General features: G+C 37.1%; 1 protein-coding gene across 1 annotated transcript; it reads left to right on the forward strand.

Moving 5' to 3' along the window:
* Positions 1–11,475: 11,475 nt before the first annotated feature.
* On the forward strand, positions 11,476–13,449 carry LOC133198553 (uncharacterized). Its single transcript, XM_061334631.1, has one exon. It carries the CDS (start codon positions 11,476–11,478, stop codon positions 13,447–13,449), a length of 1,974 nt encoding a protein of 657 aa, XP_061190615.1.
* Positions 13,450–16,004: the final 2,555 nt, after the last annotated feature.

Here is a 16,004-nt window from a genome sequence, read left to right on the forward strand (position 1 = left end):
TCATGGAACTAGTTACTGAAATTCCTTGTGCTTTTAGAATTTGGCCCAGGTTCTGCTTTAACCTTCTTGCATACCACTTTTGGGAACTTGTCGTTAACTCTCTGAGGTTCTGCTGACATGTAATGTTTGCTGCATTATATCATTGAAATAAACAAAATTAACCTAAATTTTGTTGTCTTCTTTTCGGTTCTCATGTTTTTGTAAATATGTGAGAGATTCTATGTGAAATAAATAGCAAGAGTGGGCTTTATTTCAAACACAGACTTTTGATGCTCTATATTTTCATTTACAAGACTGCAATTATATTAAATTTCACATATGAACATTTGCTTTGCATGAGGCAGGCTCAGTGGATGTTAAATATGTATGATATGTGGGCTAATCTTATGGTCCAGAGTGAGTAGAGATAAATTCATGAAGTCCTGTCTCAGGAAGTTTTACTTGGTATTGATTTTCATCATTATTCTCTTTCAATTCAAAGTATGCTACTATGTGATTTTTATTTATTGATACCAGTACTTTCAACAGTTAGAATTACTCGTCATTATTTTAACATAATTTTCAAATAAGAGGGGGGGGGGGGGGGCACCTGCACTTCTTCTGCACATCATCTTATATGCAGATATGTTTGAAAAGGTAAAAATAAATATTTTTATATAGTAAAATATTTTTGATTTTGTAATTTTCATTTTTTTTTATTGACTTGTGTTTTAAACTTTTATTTTAAAATATATTCAATGCACATGGTATCAGTACATAAGATAATATGTAAATTATTTTTAGGACTAATCTAATTGTAACTTCTATGCTATAAATGTTAGTTCTAAAAGCCCAACTTACCAAGCAAGAATGTCTAAATGAGTTGACATATTTATCTTTAATAAGATTTGAATTTCGAGCCAAATTCAACTGTTGACATTTTGGGTAGAGTTGTTTCCCTTGAGTTTTAAAGTTTCCTCAACATAAAAATATTTCTTAACAATAAACCCTGTATATATATTTGTAAATTAATATAGTAACCAAATAAGCAAAACTTATTCTAAATAGAAATATTTTATTATCTTTGACAAGTACATCCATTTACTACGAACCTGTGATAGTCGTACGTCACGTAATGGAGTCGCGGACAACGAATGTTTGAGCGAAGTCGTGGAGAAACGTCACTGCTGCTGCTGTTAATCAGGCGTTTGGAGTCACATGCATTAACAGACATAAAGAATGGTTCCTTCCGAAAAGATTGGTTAGTGTTTTATTATTTTCGATTGAAAATTGATTGCGCGGCAGCCTCGATATTAAGAGAGGGGTTCCCCGGTGACCTGAAATGCGTTGCATTCCTTGTGTTATTATTATAGGTATTACGTATTTTTTTTTATTTACAAAAAATTTCGGTAAAATTGATAGGTATGCGAATTCCTGTAGTCAATGAAACAACCATAGAACCGTTTTATTTAACAGTATTGAGACAGTATCAAGTTTCACCTAAAGATAAATTCGGACTTCATGTCCTGAAGTGTGAATGCATGATTTCTTACGTTACCCCGCTATAATGTACCTTCATCTAACACTAATTCAACGATGTAACTGGTCATACTGTAAACTAAATACACCCAAACAATTTTCTTTCAACTATTTCTTAATTATTTCCTCTTGGAAGAGGGTGAGGCCCTTCATTGGAACAAACTTGAATACCCTTTACCCAAAGATACTAAGTGCAGTTTCTTTAAAATTGGCTTAGTGGTTCTTGAGAAGAAGATTTTGGAAATTTACCGACGACTGCGACAATAACAGACAAGGAACAAATTTTGATCAGAAAAGCTTATTTGAGCCTTCGATCTGCTCAGGTGAGTCAAATATATTGCGTCAAAAGGATTTCTTTAACGATGACCTGATATGCACTTGTTCACGTTACATATAAAGAAGCTTCGACATACATTTGAGATTAATATTATTCTTTTATTTTCAGTATAATATATATCATGACTTATGTGTTTCTAAAACATTTTACACCAATATCTTCTGAAAGCATGTTTTGAAATTCTTTATCTGAAAATTACCGAGACTACGAATTTCGGGACGCGTTTGATTGACTCTACTACTTTAGCTACTTTATAGTTGCCGATTTGATGTAATACGAAGTATTATAATATACTGTTCTTTTATGTTTGTAAGTATTACTGAATGATTTTTAAATCAGATTTATTTTCATAAATGTGTATTAAACATTACTTTCGTATTCAGACATATTAAATGCCCGTTTTTAAATATTAACAAACATCAAAACTTAAACTGTATTTACTTATCAACACATACATTTACATCGATTAAGTTTTCATACAAAAGGTCATGCCTACTTTTTGGATGTGCAGCTCTTGTTAAATTCCACCCAGTCAATTTCCCCTTCCATCAACTTGACAAGCAAGGAATTTCTCTTTTCCTCTGCAGACCCACTCTTTTGGTGAAATGGGTCTTCTTGCTGCCCCTTTTCGTTTTTTTTAAAGCTTATTGGAATTTCATGAGGACACAAAATCTTCAATATGCTTCCAGCCCTCCTTCGAAGATAGACATAATGATAACATTCAATTGTATACATTATGTAGTTTTATTTTTTTTATCCCAAGTATAGAAGCACAAGTCTCCTTCCACATCTTTAATTTGGACGCCTGGGCTGAGGACATTTCTTCTTCTGTCAATTTTTTTCAGAAGTTCTCTTCTGAAGAGAAATAGCAATTCTGATGATGATGTAGGTTTCCCTAGTTCGTGAGACACATTGTGGTCGAAGCCAAGTTTAAATGCCTCGGTGTCTGTTAAATTTTTATACAGTTTTACGTGTACTGTCGGTGTTTTCAACAACCCTTCATCAAACAGCTCCCGAAGAGCAATTCTAGATTGATTACCTCCAATAGTTTCGATTTCAAATGAACCTTTCTTGTTCAACTCTTTCAGATCAATATTTTCTTTGAAAACTATCCAAAGAAAATAATGCTGTTTTGGTCTCATTTTGAACACTCTTGCAAAGCAACAACCTACTTTCTGTCTTTGCTCCTCACGCCTCTTAATGGGTACCATGCCACATGGTTCTTAACATGAACATCAACGCAACGACCTGTAAAAAAAGTACAACGCTGATAAATGCGGAGTAGTAAATAAACAGAAACCTATTTTCTAATCAATATGAAAAACTTCTACCTCTATATTCTGAACAGGATAAAGTCAGATCAGATATTTAAAAATTTAAACAAAAAGGAAATTAATATTACCGGTACATGAAGTTAAATATCACGTGGCATCATTTCAAGTATAATTGTTGTAGAAAAAATTCAATGTACTTTAAATATGGGACCAAGTTTGAGGGAAAAAAAACTTTTGAGAGTGCGTTAATATTGACCATATATACGCACTTTTTAAAAAAATGCACACGGCTTGATCAATATTCTTGCAAATTTTAGGTATGATAAAAAAATGATTTGAACCTGGTTGGATAAAATCAGTGATAAAGTCACTTCAGGATTTGAGATATAGACGTTTTAAAGTTTGTTAGGGGATGTCTTGTTCCCAAAGGTTCTCGTGTATGTTATAAAAGGGAAATAAGTCTTTTAGAAATAATGGAGGAATTAGTATCATTTGTACCATTCCATTTTCATTTCATTTAATTTTAATATATATCTCAACCTTATAATGTTTAGAAATAAATATATTAATTTTATGAAGAAAGAAGATTTTTACCATAAGGACAGATGATACAAACTTGTTTTTGTGGTTGTAGTATTATAAATATATATGCAAATACTAGTTTAATAAAAAATTAACTATTTAAAATGTGAATTTACATTTTATGTTTAATGTATAGCATCTGTCCAATTAAATATATCAATATCATGTCGTTTACTAATTATTCAATTAGAAATTCCTAACACTAACCTGTACTCATTTTATGAACTTCTAATTCAATAATTCGTAAACGACAATCATTCAAAGTAAAATATATAATCCAGACTTAGAAGAAAATATATGTTTGATTGAAAGTAAATGTACATTTTACCTTTAATGCATCTTGGATTATTATATAGAGCATTTATATAATATAGTCCATAAAGTCTATTACGCCCCGTTTTTAGCTCACCTCGACGAAGTCGAAATGAGCTTATGCTATACCCCCAGCGTCGGCGTTAGGATCGGCGTCCCGGTTAAAGTTTTAGGAGCAAGTCCATTCCCAAGGCCTACCTGGACCAAATTTGCACTGATGATGCATCTAGGGATGGACACTACCACACTTGCTTCGGATGCTCGATCAGCCCTAGATTTTCCAGATGAGTGACCAGGTTAAAGTTTTAGGAGCTGGTCCATTTCGAAGGAACTATAAATCCTACCTTAACCAAACTTGCCTGGATGATGGATCTAGGGATGAACACTACCACACTTGCTTCAGATATGGGATCTGATCTAAATTTTCCAGATGAGTGACCGGGTTAAAGTTTTTGGAGCAGGTTCATTCACAGATAACTATAAGCCCTACCTTGACCAAACTTGCATGGATGATGGATCTATGGATGTACACTAACCAACTTGCTTTGGAATCTATATCTGACTTAGATTTTCCACATGAGTGATTTTAGTCATATTTTAACCAAATATTAGCACGGATGATGTATCTAGGGATGAACACTTCAAGAATTGCTTTGGATTCTGAATCTGACCAACATTTTAAGATGAGTGACCAGGGTAATGTTTTTGGAGTAGCTATATAATTTTGTGGCCTGTTACGATAAAACTTGCTTAGATAGTGCATCTAAGGATGAAAACTTTCAGAGATGTTGGAACCGCCCAAAATTTTCTTGATTAGTAAACAGGTTTAAAGTTTTTTGAGCAGGTCTATTTCCAAGTAATTATAAGTCCTACTTAAACCTTACTTGCATGAGTATTGATCTTTGGATGTACACTAACTAGGAAAAAAATATGATGCGAGATTTTTCCTTACTTATAGATAACACTCGTCGAGGTGAGCTTCGTAATCTTTGATTACCTATGTTTTAACAGGATAAAATACCACCAGCACTTCCGTTAAAGAGTCTTTTCTTGGAAGAGGGAGAAATAGAATCCTCTTCTGGACTTGATTATACCTTTACGTCATCATATTACCGCAGACTGGACGTAAAACAACAATAATCAATCAATCCAGCTAATTCATGAAAACAGATATAATTATATCTATCGAATAACGTTTCATGAAATGCATTCTCGTAAGCTATTAAACTGTAACAATTATTACTTTGATTAAAAATATATATATTTTATAATTGTTTTAGGGGTATGAAAATTATCGTCCATCTCCATTTCCGCTTTGAGGCGGTTTACTGAGTCGATTAACGCTTTTTTGATTCTGTTGTTCATAATCTTGACCTTTTTCCTCTCTGAGGGATCCGCATTTCCCCCTTCTTTGATCTTCCAGGGTTCTTTGGCGGAGTGAGAAAAAATAACAGGTAGTTTCCTTGTTGATTTCCTTTCAATTATCTGGAATTTAAGACTACATGTTATTTTCCCCCCAAGTTAAAATTTAAGCAGGACTATAGCCAGCAATCATACATTATTACTTAACTTTTCACTCTATCAACAAATTAACTACCGGGATAAATATATAACCACTAGTAGATGTATATAATTATATACTTCATACTCAGTAATTTGCAACTCTTGATTATAGAAAGATGTGTGTGTGTGTGTTGTTTTTAGTAAATTTATTCTTTAACAGATTAAGAAATGCATTCATCAATAGTCGTACCATATTTAGTAATATTTCTCTGTCTTGTGAGATACCGTATATCCGTTTTTTTTTTTTGCGACGATCTATTTTTCTGTTTTTGCGATCATTTTAATTCGCAGAAATTAAAACACGCAGAAATTATGTCGATTATTGTGTACCATAAAAATGATTAATCAACCTTCTATATTACTGTGAATAGAAGCTCACACTGTCACTCAGTCACGTGTACACTGCAATTATCCGATAATAGGATTTATCTACAGATCCAGTAGGGCTGTATCAATATATCGATACTATCAATACTCAAGAATCCTATCGTGTCGAAAAACTAACATCCAATACGTATTGGACGTTTTTCTTCTCATTCTGTAAAAAAATATGAGAATTTCAATCAGTGAAGATTATATTTTAATTCTTTTGTATTAAAACTGACCAATAATAATTTGATCATTACGGAAATAATTATTTCAAAATACATAAATTTTATTTTAACATGTTGATTTTACAGTCATCCACATTTTTAATTTGAAGTGTTATTTGTAATTAAAATGTGGCAAGAATTTCGAAGTAGGTTTAAAAACACTTAAATTTTGATGAAATTCATGCATTAAATGACTATAGGATTTTTCAACGGCTTCAAAGAAAGTTGCTCCCATCAGCCACATACATCAAATTACTTGACGCTAATTAAGTGTTTCGACGGTGTGATACGAGGTTTACATGTATGATTTTTAGCTCACCTCGACGAAGTCGAGATGAGCTTATGCTATACCCCCGGCGTCGGTGTCGGCGTCGGCGTTAGCGTCGGCGTCCCAGGTTAAAGTTTTAGGAGCAAGTCCCATTCCCAAGTAACTATAAGCCCTACTTGGACCAAACTTGCATGGATGATGCATCTAGGGATGGACACTACCACACTTGCTTCGGATGCTGGATCTGACCTACATTTTCCAGATGAGTGACCAGGTTAAAGTTTTAGGAGCAGGTCCATTCCCAAGTAACTATAAGCCCTACCTTGACCAAACTTGCATGGATGATGCATCTAGGGATGGACACTACCACACTTGCTTCGGATGCTGGATCTGACCTAGATTTTCCGGATGAGTGACCAGGTTAAAGTTTTAGGAGCAGGTCCATTCCCAAGTAACTATAAGCCCTACCTTGACCAAACTTGCATGGATGATGCATCTAGGGATGAACATGGCCACACTTACTTCGGATGCTGGATCTGATGTAGATTTTCCAGATGTGTACCAGGTTAAAGTTTTAGGAGCAGGTCCATTCCCAAGTAACTATAAGCCCTACCTTGACCAAACTTGCATGGATGACGCATCTAGGGATGGACACTACCACACTTGCTTCAGATGCTGGATCTGACCTAGATTTTCCGGATGAGTGACCAGGTTAAAGTTTTAGGAGCAGGTCCATTCCCAAGTAACTATAAGCCCTACCTTGACCAAACTTGCATGGATGATGCATCTAGGGATGGACACTACCACACTTACTTCGGATGCTGGATCTGATGTAGATTTTCCAGATGTGTACCAGGTTAAAGTTTTAGGAGCAGGTACATTCCCAAGTAACTATAAGCCCTACCTTGACCAAACTTGCATGGATGATGCATCTAGGGATGGACACTACCACACTTGCTTCGGATGCTGGATCTGACCTAGATTTTCCGGATGAGTGACCAGGTTAAAGTTTTAGGAGCAGGTCCATTCCAAAGTAAATATAAGCCCTACCCGGACCAAACTTGCATGGATGATGCATCCAGGGATGGACACTACCACACTTGCTTCGGATGCTGGATCTGACCTAGATTTTCCACATGTGAGACCAGGTTTAGATTTAGGAGTAGTCTCGTTCCCAAGTAACTATAAGCCTTACCTGGACCAAACTTTCATGGATGATGCATCTAGGGATGTACACTAACCAACCTGCTTCGAATGCTGGATCTGACCTAGATTTTCCACATGAGTGAATTTTAGCCATATTTTAACCAAATCAGCATGGATGATGTATCTAGGGATGGATACTTCCAGACTTGCCTTGGATTCTGAATCTGACGTACATTTTCCAGATGAGTGACCAGGGTAATTTTTTGGAATAGCTATATAATATTAAGGCCTGTTATGATTAAACTTGCATAGATGGTGCATCTAAGGATGAAAACTTCCAGACTTGCTTTGGATGTTGGAACTGACCAAAATTTTCTTGATTACTAAACAGGTCAAAAGTTTTTTGAGCAGATCTATAATTAAATCAAACTTGCATGGATATTGATCTTGGGATGTACCCTAACTAGAAAAAAAATATGATGTGAAATTTGCCTTACATGTAGATAACATTCGTCGAGGTGAGCTTCGTAATCTTTGATTACCTATGTTTATATTTTACAGTTAATTACTTAGCTGCTAATCCGCCAGTACAGATTATTTAATTATTGAAGAGGTGATCATATCACTCATTTCTGTTATTTCCGGCGGGTGAGACCGGTCGGCAGGGGATGCTCACTCCTCCATGGCACCTGATCCCACCTCTGATGTTTTGGAGGTTCGTGTTTGCTTTGCTCCAATTTTGTATTATTTTATGGACTTTTGAGCTTAAATACTGTTCGTTATTTCTATATATTTCAAATTCTTGTTGCGTTTATATGACACAATAGGCAATTCAGAAGAAATCGCACTGCAGTCTTTATCTTTACTAAAAATGTGCCAGTATTTTATTTATTTCCGTTCTATTTCCCGGAGTCCAGGATTGTGTTTGGTTACAAAAACAAGGGAGATCTCTTGTTCTTTAGAATTTGAGAGCTTTGTCCCTATTATAATTATCAAGGACGTTTTGTATATTTTGATTGATTTCATTTTCACTATATGTTGGTACAATGTAACAGACTTTGTTGGTCCAACGTTGGCGCATTGTCTAAGTGCACTGTGGCCCTTTGATGACCCAACATGTTGAGGGGATGTTGGGTCAACGCTTTAATGTACTATAGTATTTATGTAATTGTTCTGTCTATTTTTAAAAATATTTTCATGTCTTTAGAATTTACGTTGTACTATTACGTCAGTTAGACTGAGTGCAATACGAATTTTTATTGAATGTGCTTAAGTACGAGTTAATTTTCAGTGTTTGTGCCGCCATACTGTCACGGCGAGTTTTTACTCCCGGTTGAATGTTCGTAATCCACGGTGTAAGTAGTTTAAAGTTTTAACACATTGTTTATTCTTCAGATTATGTTATCGCTTACCTATATCTCTAATGCCAGCTATGCTAATTATTGCAGTTCTGCATAATTTAAGATAATGTTTGTGCCATGTGCTTAAAGTATGGCGTGCTATTCATGTCATCATTTATAGTCGATAGTAATTAAGTCTGTATTTCTCTTAAAAATATATTTTATGAATGGAATTTGATACAGTTGATAAGAGTATAGTTAGTTTATGATTTACTAGAGATATTACTTGTCTGTGTAATTTGTTCACATTATGTGAATCCAGTTTTGAGAAATTTTTCTATGGAAAGCAGTACCTGTCATTACTTACTTTGGTTTTGTTTTATTGTAGCTTTTTACCAGACGCACGTTCACATGCGCACTTGCACATGCAAGTGAGGGTTAACTATCTGTCAAATAAAACTTTCTAAAGGAACTGAGAGACTTTTTTTGTGGCAGAATAGTAAAAAGACCATGTCTACTACAGCAGTACAGGCCGGTACAACAAGTCCAGACTCCACTCAACAATCCAAAACAGCATTCATTCCAGACTTCTCTATGGACTCTCAGCAGGTTAAGTCGTCATCTGTCCCAGATTCGACTTTAGACATTCAGCACGCCAAAACTTTGTCAATACCATATTCTGTTACAGACACAAGAAACACTGAAAAGAAATCTACATCCAGCAACAGTGAAAAGGGGGATGATTTTCTAGATTATCGAAGATATGAAGAGGAGAACACATAAAGTGAGCATCTAAGTGTACATTCTTCATCCAGTGTTTTAACTTCAGACATTCTTACTAAGAAGAGGGCTGAAGTAGGTAAAGCGAAAGCCAGGATGTTGTATGCAGCTAAAGAAATGACATAACGCAAACAGCAAATGGAACTTGAAGCAGAACTAGAAATGATAAATCTCAAAAGGGAAGCAGCAGAGGCAGAAGCAGAGTGTCAGGCATTTGAATCAACAATTAAACATATCTCACAGGTCTCCAGTCGACCAATTTCACCGGATGGACTCAACTACCAAAAACTGAAACACTACTCAAGTACAAGCCAAAATATTTATTCTGGTCAACTTACACTTGGACATGTCCCTTCAGGACCTACGTTGGACCACATTCCTTCTACACTGAATCCATATACACAGTCATACATACCATGTACCAATTAATCGAGATGAAATACCTACACCTGAAGTCACACTCCATCATGAACATCTCACAGAAATTGCTGGGCACCTTCAACCACTTGATGAAGAATGTCACATTCTTTTGCTGATAGGACGCGATTTAATAGAAGCCCATCATGTTCTACATCAGATCTTCGGTCCAACGAAAGCTCCTTATGCACAACAACTCAAACTTGGCTGGGTTGTCATCGGAGAAACTTGTCTCAACATGCAACATGCCTCACGTGATCTAAGTGTTGAGAAAACTTACATTCTACCAACTGGTCAGCCTTCAACTATGAAGCCATGCAGCAACAAGTTTGAGGTACGAGAACTTGTAGGTCAGTCTTTGTCTGATGAGTCGCAGCTATTTATCAGGACGAAGGACGACGATGAACAAGGCATGTCAATAGAGGATAAAATGTTCTTGCAGCAGATGGATAGTGAATTTATCAGAGACTCTTCAGGAAGTTGGGTGGCCCCACTGCCCTTTCGGGAGAATCGACAACGGTTACCGAACAATAAGGAGCAAGCCATTCAGCAAGCTAAACTTCTTGATATAAGCCTTAAGAAGAACCCTGTGAAAAAAGGACACTTTTTTACATTCATGGCTAAGATTCTGGACAATCGCCATGCAGAAGTTGCCCCAAAGTTGTCTGATGGAGATGAATGTTGGTTTCTGCCCCTATTTGGTGTTTACCATCCCAGAAAACCCAATCAAATCAGGGGCGTGTTCGATTCGTCGGCTAAATTTAAAGGAGTTTCCCTAAATGAAGTCCTTCTTTCAGGACCAGATTTATCAAACAGCCTGCTTGGCATTCTTCTAAGATTTCGCAAGGAGATGGTTGCTGTTACTGCCGATGTGCAACACATGTTTCACTGTTTCTTAGTAAGAGAGGATCATCGCAACTTCTTAAGATTTTTGTGGCACAAGGATAACGACCTTGACAAAGAAATCATTGAGTATAGGATGAGGGTCCATGTCTTTGGTAACCGGCCCTCTTCTGCTGTAGCAACACTCGGACTCAGAAAGGCAGCTGAAGCGGCAAAACCGAACTATGGAGATCACGTAACCAATTTCGTAAAAAATGAATTTTACGTTGATGATGGGTTGACTTCCTGTCCAACCACTGCAGAAGCTGTTCGCATTCTCAAGGATACTCAGAGCGCTTTGAAGGAATTTGGTAATCTCCGGCTTCATAAATTTGCCTCCAACAGCCCTGAAGTCATGTCAGCCTTTCCAGTTGAAGACCTAGCATCAAATCTGAAAGACTTAGATTTACAAAGGGAGGACATGCCTCTGCAGCGAAGCCTTGGTTAAGCTGGGATGTAAACAATGACACCTTTCTGTTCCAACTATCAAAAGACAATAAACCTGCCACACGAAGAGGTCTACTTTCAACCGTCAATGGGATTTATGACCCCATTAGCACCAGTGACCATCTGTGGTAAACTCCTACTCAGGCAACTTATAGCACAGACTCGAGACTGGGACGAGCCCCTCTCTGAGGAACTAACATCTCTATGGAATTCTTGGAAGGATACCTTAGACGCACTTGAAGCCCTGCGTATTCCACGGACATATGTGACAAATCTCAGCAAAGCAGTGACGAAAGAACTTCATGTGTACAGTGACGCATCTGAAAAGGCCATAGCGGCTGTCATTTATTTGCGCACGACCGATAGTGACGGACAGTGCAAAGTTGGATTCGTGTTGGGTAAGGTTAAAGTTGCACCCATGAGTGGACACACTATCCCACGATTGGAATTGTGTGCATCTGTGTTGGCAGTGGAGATTGCACAGTGTGTTCTGAATCACCTTGGCATACAAATAGACTCTATGAAGTATTACACTGACAGCAAAGTAGTCCTCGGCTACATCTGTAATGAGTCTAGGAGATTCTATATCTATGTTGCCAACAGAGTAGACCGCATAAGGAAGTTTACAACTCCAAGCCAGTGGAATTACGTGTCTACTGATCATAACCCTGCAGATTTAGCAACGAGATGTCTACCTGCACATGAGCTTCAAGACAGCACTTGGTTACAAGGACCAAAACAACTTCTTGTTTTTAAACAGGAGGAACAAAATGAGAATGAACATTCACTCATTAAGCCAGATGAAGATAAAGAGATTCGCCCTATTGTTTCAGCAATGAAAATCTGCACTGCAGACGAAGATGGTGGACAACCTTACACTCCAATGACTCAACGATTCCAGCGATTTTCTGACTGGAGGAAACTTGTGTTGGCCATGAACTTTCTCAGATACATGCTTTTCAAGTTTCAAGGCAAAGACGTTGATTCTAACACAGTAACTGAAAGATACCAAGACACAGAGCACTTTGTGATCCGAATGGTGCAGTCTGAGGTGTACTGTGACGAGATTGACTGTATAGGACGAGACGAGCTTCTACCTCGACGAAGCCCAATAGCCAACCTTAATCCATTTTTAGATGATCAGGGACTTCTCCATGTAGGAAATCGGATAGTCAACTCAAAATTGACTTTGCGAGAGAAGAAACCCTTGATTATACCTGGACGCCATCACATAGCAACCTTACTGGTTCGACACTATCATGAGAATATCAAGCAGCACCAAGGGCGTCACTTCACCGAAGGAGCTATTAGGGCTGCTGGACTTTGGATAACAGGGGCCAAACGACTTGTCTCATCGATTATTCATAAATGTATCACGTGCAGAAAACTCAGAGGGAAGACGCAGTATCAGATCATGGCTGATCTACCTGCAGACCGCCTTGACCCATCGCCACCTTTCACAAACGTAGCTGTAGATGCATTCGGACCTTGGGCTGTAGTTTCACGTAAGACTCGAGGAGGTAGTGCCAACTCCAAGCGCTGGGGAATATTGTTCACATGCTTAACTACAAGGGCGGTTCATATTGAACTAGTTGAGGAAATGAGTTCATCTGCATTTATCAATGCTGTCAGAAGATTCACCGCCATAAGGGGTCAGGTAAAGACTTTCCGTTCTGACCAAGGCACTAACTTTGTTGGGGCCGTAGATGACTTGCGCATTGATGCCATATACGTCAACGATGCACCCTTGAAGAAGTATCTACACAATTCTGGTACTGTATGGATCTTCAATCCACCCCATGCATCCCACATAGGTGGGGCATGGGAAAGAATGATCGGTATTACCCGGAAGATCCTCAATTCAATGCTGACTGATGCCAGTGGAAAGACCTTAACGCATGATGAGCTGAACACATTTATGGCGGAGGTCTGTGCAATCATTAATTCAAGACCTCTTGTTCCGATATCCACTGACCCAGATTCCCCATGATTCTCACCCCAGCAATGCTATTGACACAGAAGAACGAGTATGAGTTCAAGGCCAATTCAATAGGAGAATTTGGTGGTCGAGACATGTTGAAGGCTGAATGGAGACGTGTTCAAGCTTTAGCTAGTGTGTTCTGGTCTCGATGGAAGAAGGAGTATCTTCCGCTACTTCAGAGTCGTAGGAAGTGGACCAAGAATCAACGTGACATAGCCGAAGGAGATGTAGTTCTTATAAAAGACAAGACTGTTGAACAGAACTGCTGGCCTATTGGCTTAGTTGTGAAAGCCTTCAAGAGTTCTGATGATCATGTGCGAAAAGCTGAAATTCGTACCATTGTGAATGGAAAGCCTACAGTGTATATCAGACCAGTCGTTGACATGATACTTCTCGTTGAAAGTGAAATCGTATAAGTCTGAGAATGTGTTGACAGACTGAGATTATTGATTTTTGTAATGCTCTTAATAGTTTGTAATTTTGATAGTGAAATCTTGAGATTTCAGACGGGGATTGTTCTGTCTATTTTTTAATATTTTCATGTCTTTAGAATTTACGTTGTACTATTACGTCAGTTAGACTGAGTGCAATATGAATTTTTATTGAATGTGCTTAAGTACGAGTTAATTTTCAGTGTTTGTGCCGCCATACTGTCACGGCGAGTTTTTACTCCCGGTTGATTGTTCGTAATCCACGGTGTAAGTAGTTTAAAGTTTTTACACATTGTTTATTCTTCAGATTATGTTATCGCTTACCTATATCTCTAATGCCAGCTATGCTAATTATTGCAGTTCTGCATAATTTTAGATAATGTTTGTGCCATGTGCTTAAAGTATGGCGTGCTATTCATGTCATCATTTATAGTCGATAGTAATTAAGTCTGTATTTCTCTTAAAAATATATTTTATGAATGGAATTTGATACAGTTGATAAGAGTATAGTTAGTTTATGATTTACTAGAGATATTACTTGTCTGTGTAATTTGTTCACATTATGTGAATCCAGTTTTGAGAAATTTTTCTATGGAAATCAGTACCTGTCATTACTTACTTTGGTTTTGTTTTATTGTAGCTTTTTACCAGACGCACGTTCACATGCGCACTTGCACATGCAAGTGAGGGTTAACTATCTGTCAAATAAAACTTTCTAAAGAAACTGAGAGACTTTTTATTGTGGCAGAATAGTAATCGTAGGGCTAACATTAGACCAACAAAGTACATGGCATGTTAATGCCATTATGGGCCAATATTATAAACTTAATATATATAATCGCAATGCCAGAATTGGGCCAACATAGTATATGGCTTTGTAAGTGAAGGGCCAACTTTGGGCGAACGGTAAACGGCTAGGTAAGTGCAGGGCCAACACTGGGCCAACACAGTGGAAATAAACCAATGCATGACTAACATTTGACTTACAAAGAATAAAGAAATGTCATTTGAGGACTATTAGAGTATAATACATTCATGTCATCCACATGTTCCACACTATTCTAGTTAGTCAACTCATTTTAGGTGTATTTCTAATCGACATTCAAAATAATCTTTCTTGAATTATTTGATTTTTTCAGGGCAAACTGGACATCCAAGGAATATTCCAATAAGAAAATATAAAATAACATCCACTTATTGGCTGCTGATATTAATCTTTGATCTTTTGGAAATTTTAAATCTATTATAATAAATTAAGTGTCGAGCAATGCTTCATATTAAGAAGTTTTCATTTCTTTTCTTTCGTTCACTCAGAATCATTTGCATTTTCTCTGTTTTTACTTCAAGTCAATATTTCCTCCTTTCCCTTTCCAGTTGATGCGAATGGCAAGGTCATTGGTAAAAAGGTAGGACAAGTCTTCTGACAGTGGACTTTACATTTTCCCCACCGATCGTGCATAAATTCTTTATCTACAAGTATATGCTACAGACATTCATTAAGTATACAAGTTCAATGTTTTTAAACAAAATTTGCATTTTAAACATTTTATTACCCGTATGTTGAACCAAATTTTCTTTTGTGTTTGAATTTAAACAATAGTATAATGGTTTACAAGCAGGGGGAAACTTACGAGTTGATTTGTAACTTCAACGTCTTCCAACTTCTCCTCAAATTTGTCCACATCATCCTTTATTTTTAGGGGGAAATGTTAAATTGGTTGGGCTCTCCATCATCAACTGACTGGATCCCATCAGACCTTTTCAGAAGCGCTTGTAAGAGTCAAGTGTTCTGGTGTACGTGTGCTTTGATGAGCCCAAGGCAAGTCAATATTTTAACATCCATAGCTGCATATTGAGATCATAGCAGTAAGAATATAGAAATGAAGATGGGGATTAAAAAGGAACATAAAACTATTCTTTAAAGTTTCCTCAAAAGCATGTAACTGATGGATGAGAGGGCTTTAATTTTTCAAACAGTGAGGTTGATGTTGATGCTCTTTCACTATTTTTAGACTGTGGCTGATTTGAGTTGGTGGCAAAATGTTTGTTTCCTCATCCTCAGAGACAGGCCATTCTGGCAAAGGAGGGAGTGGTGGTGTGATCCTTTGCTTTTTGCTTTCCTAAGGGACATTC

This window comes from Saccostrea echinata, unplaced genomic scaffold (assembly GCF_033153115.1).
Source record: "Saccostrea echinata isolate AGI-Se365-2 ecotype Australia unplaced genomic scaffold, CSIRO_AGI_Sech_v1 ptg000033l, whole genome shotgun sequence".
Lineage (NCBI taxonomy): Eukaryota > Metazoa > Mollusca > Bivalvia > Ostreida > Ostreidae > Saccostrea > Saccostrea echinata.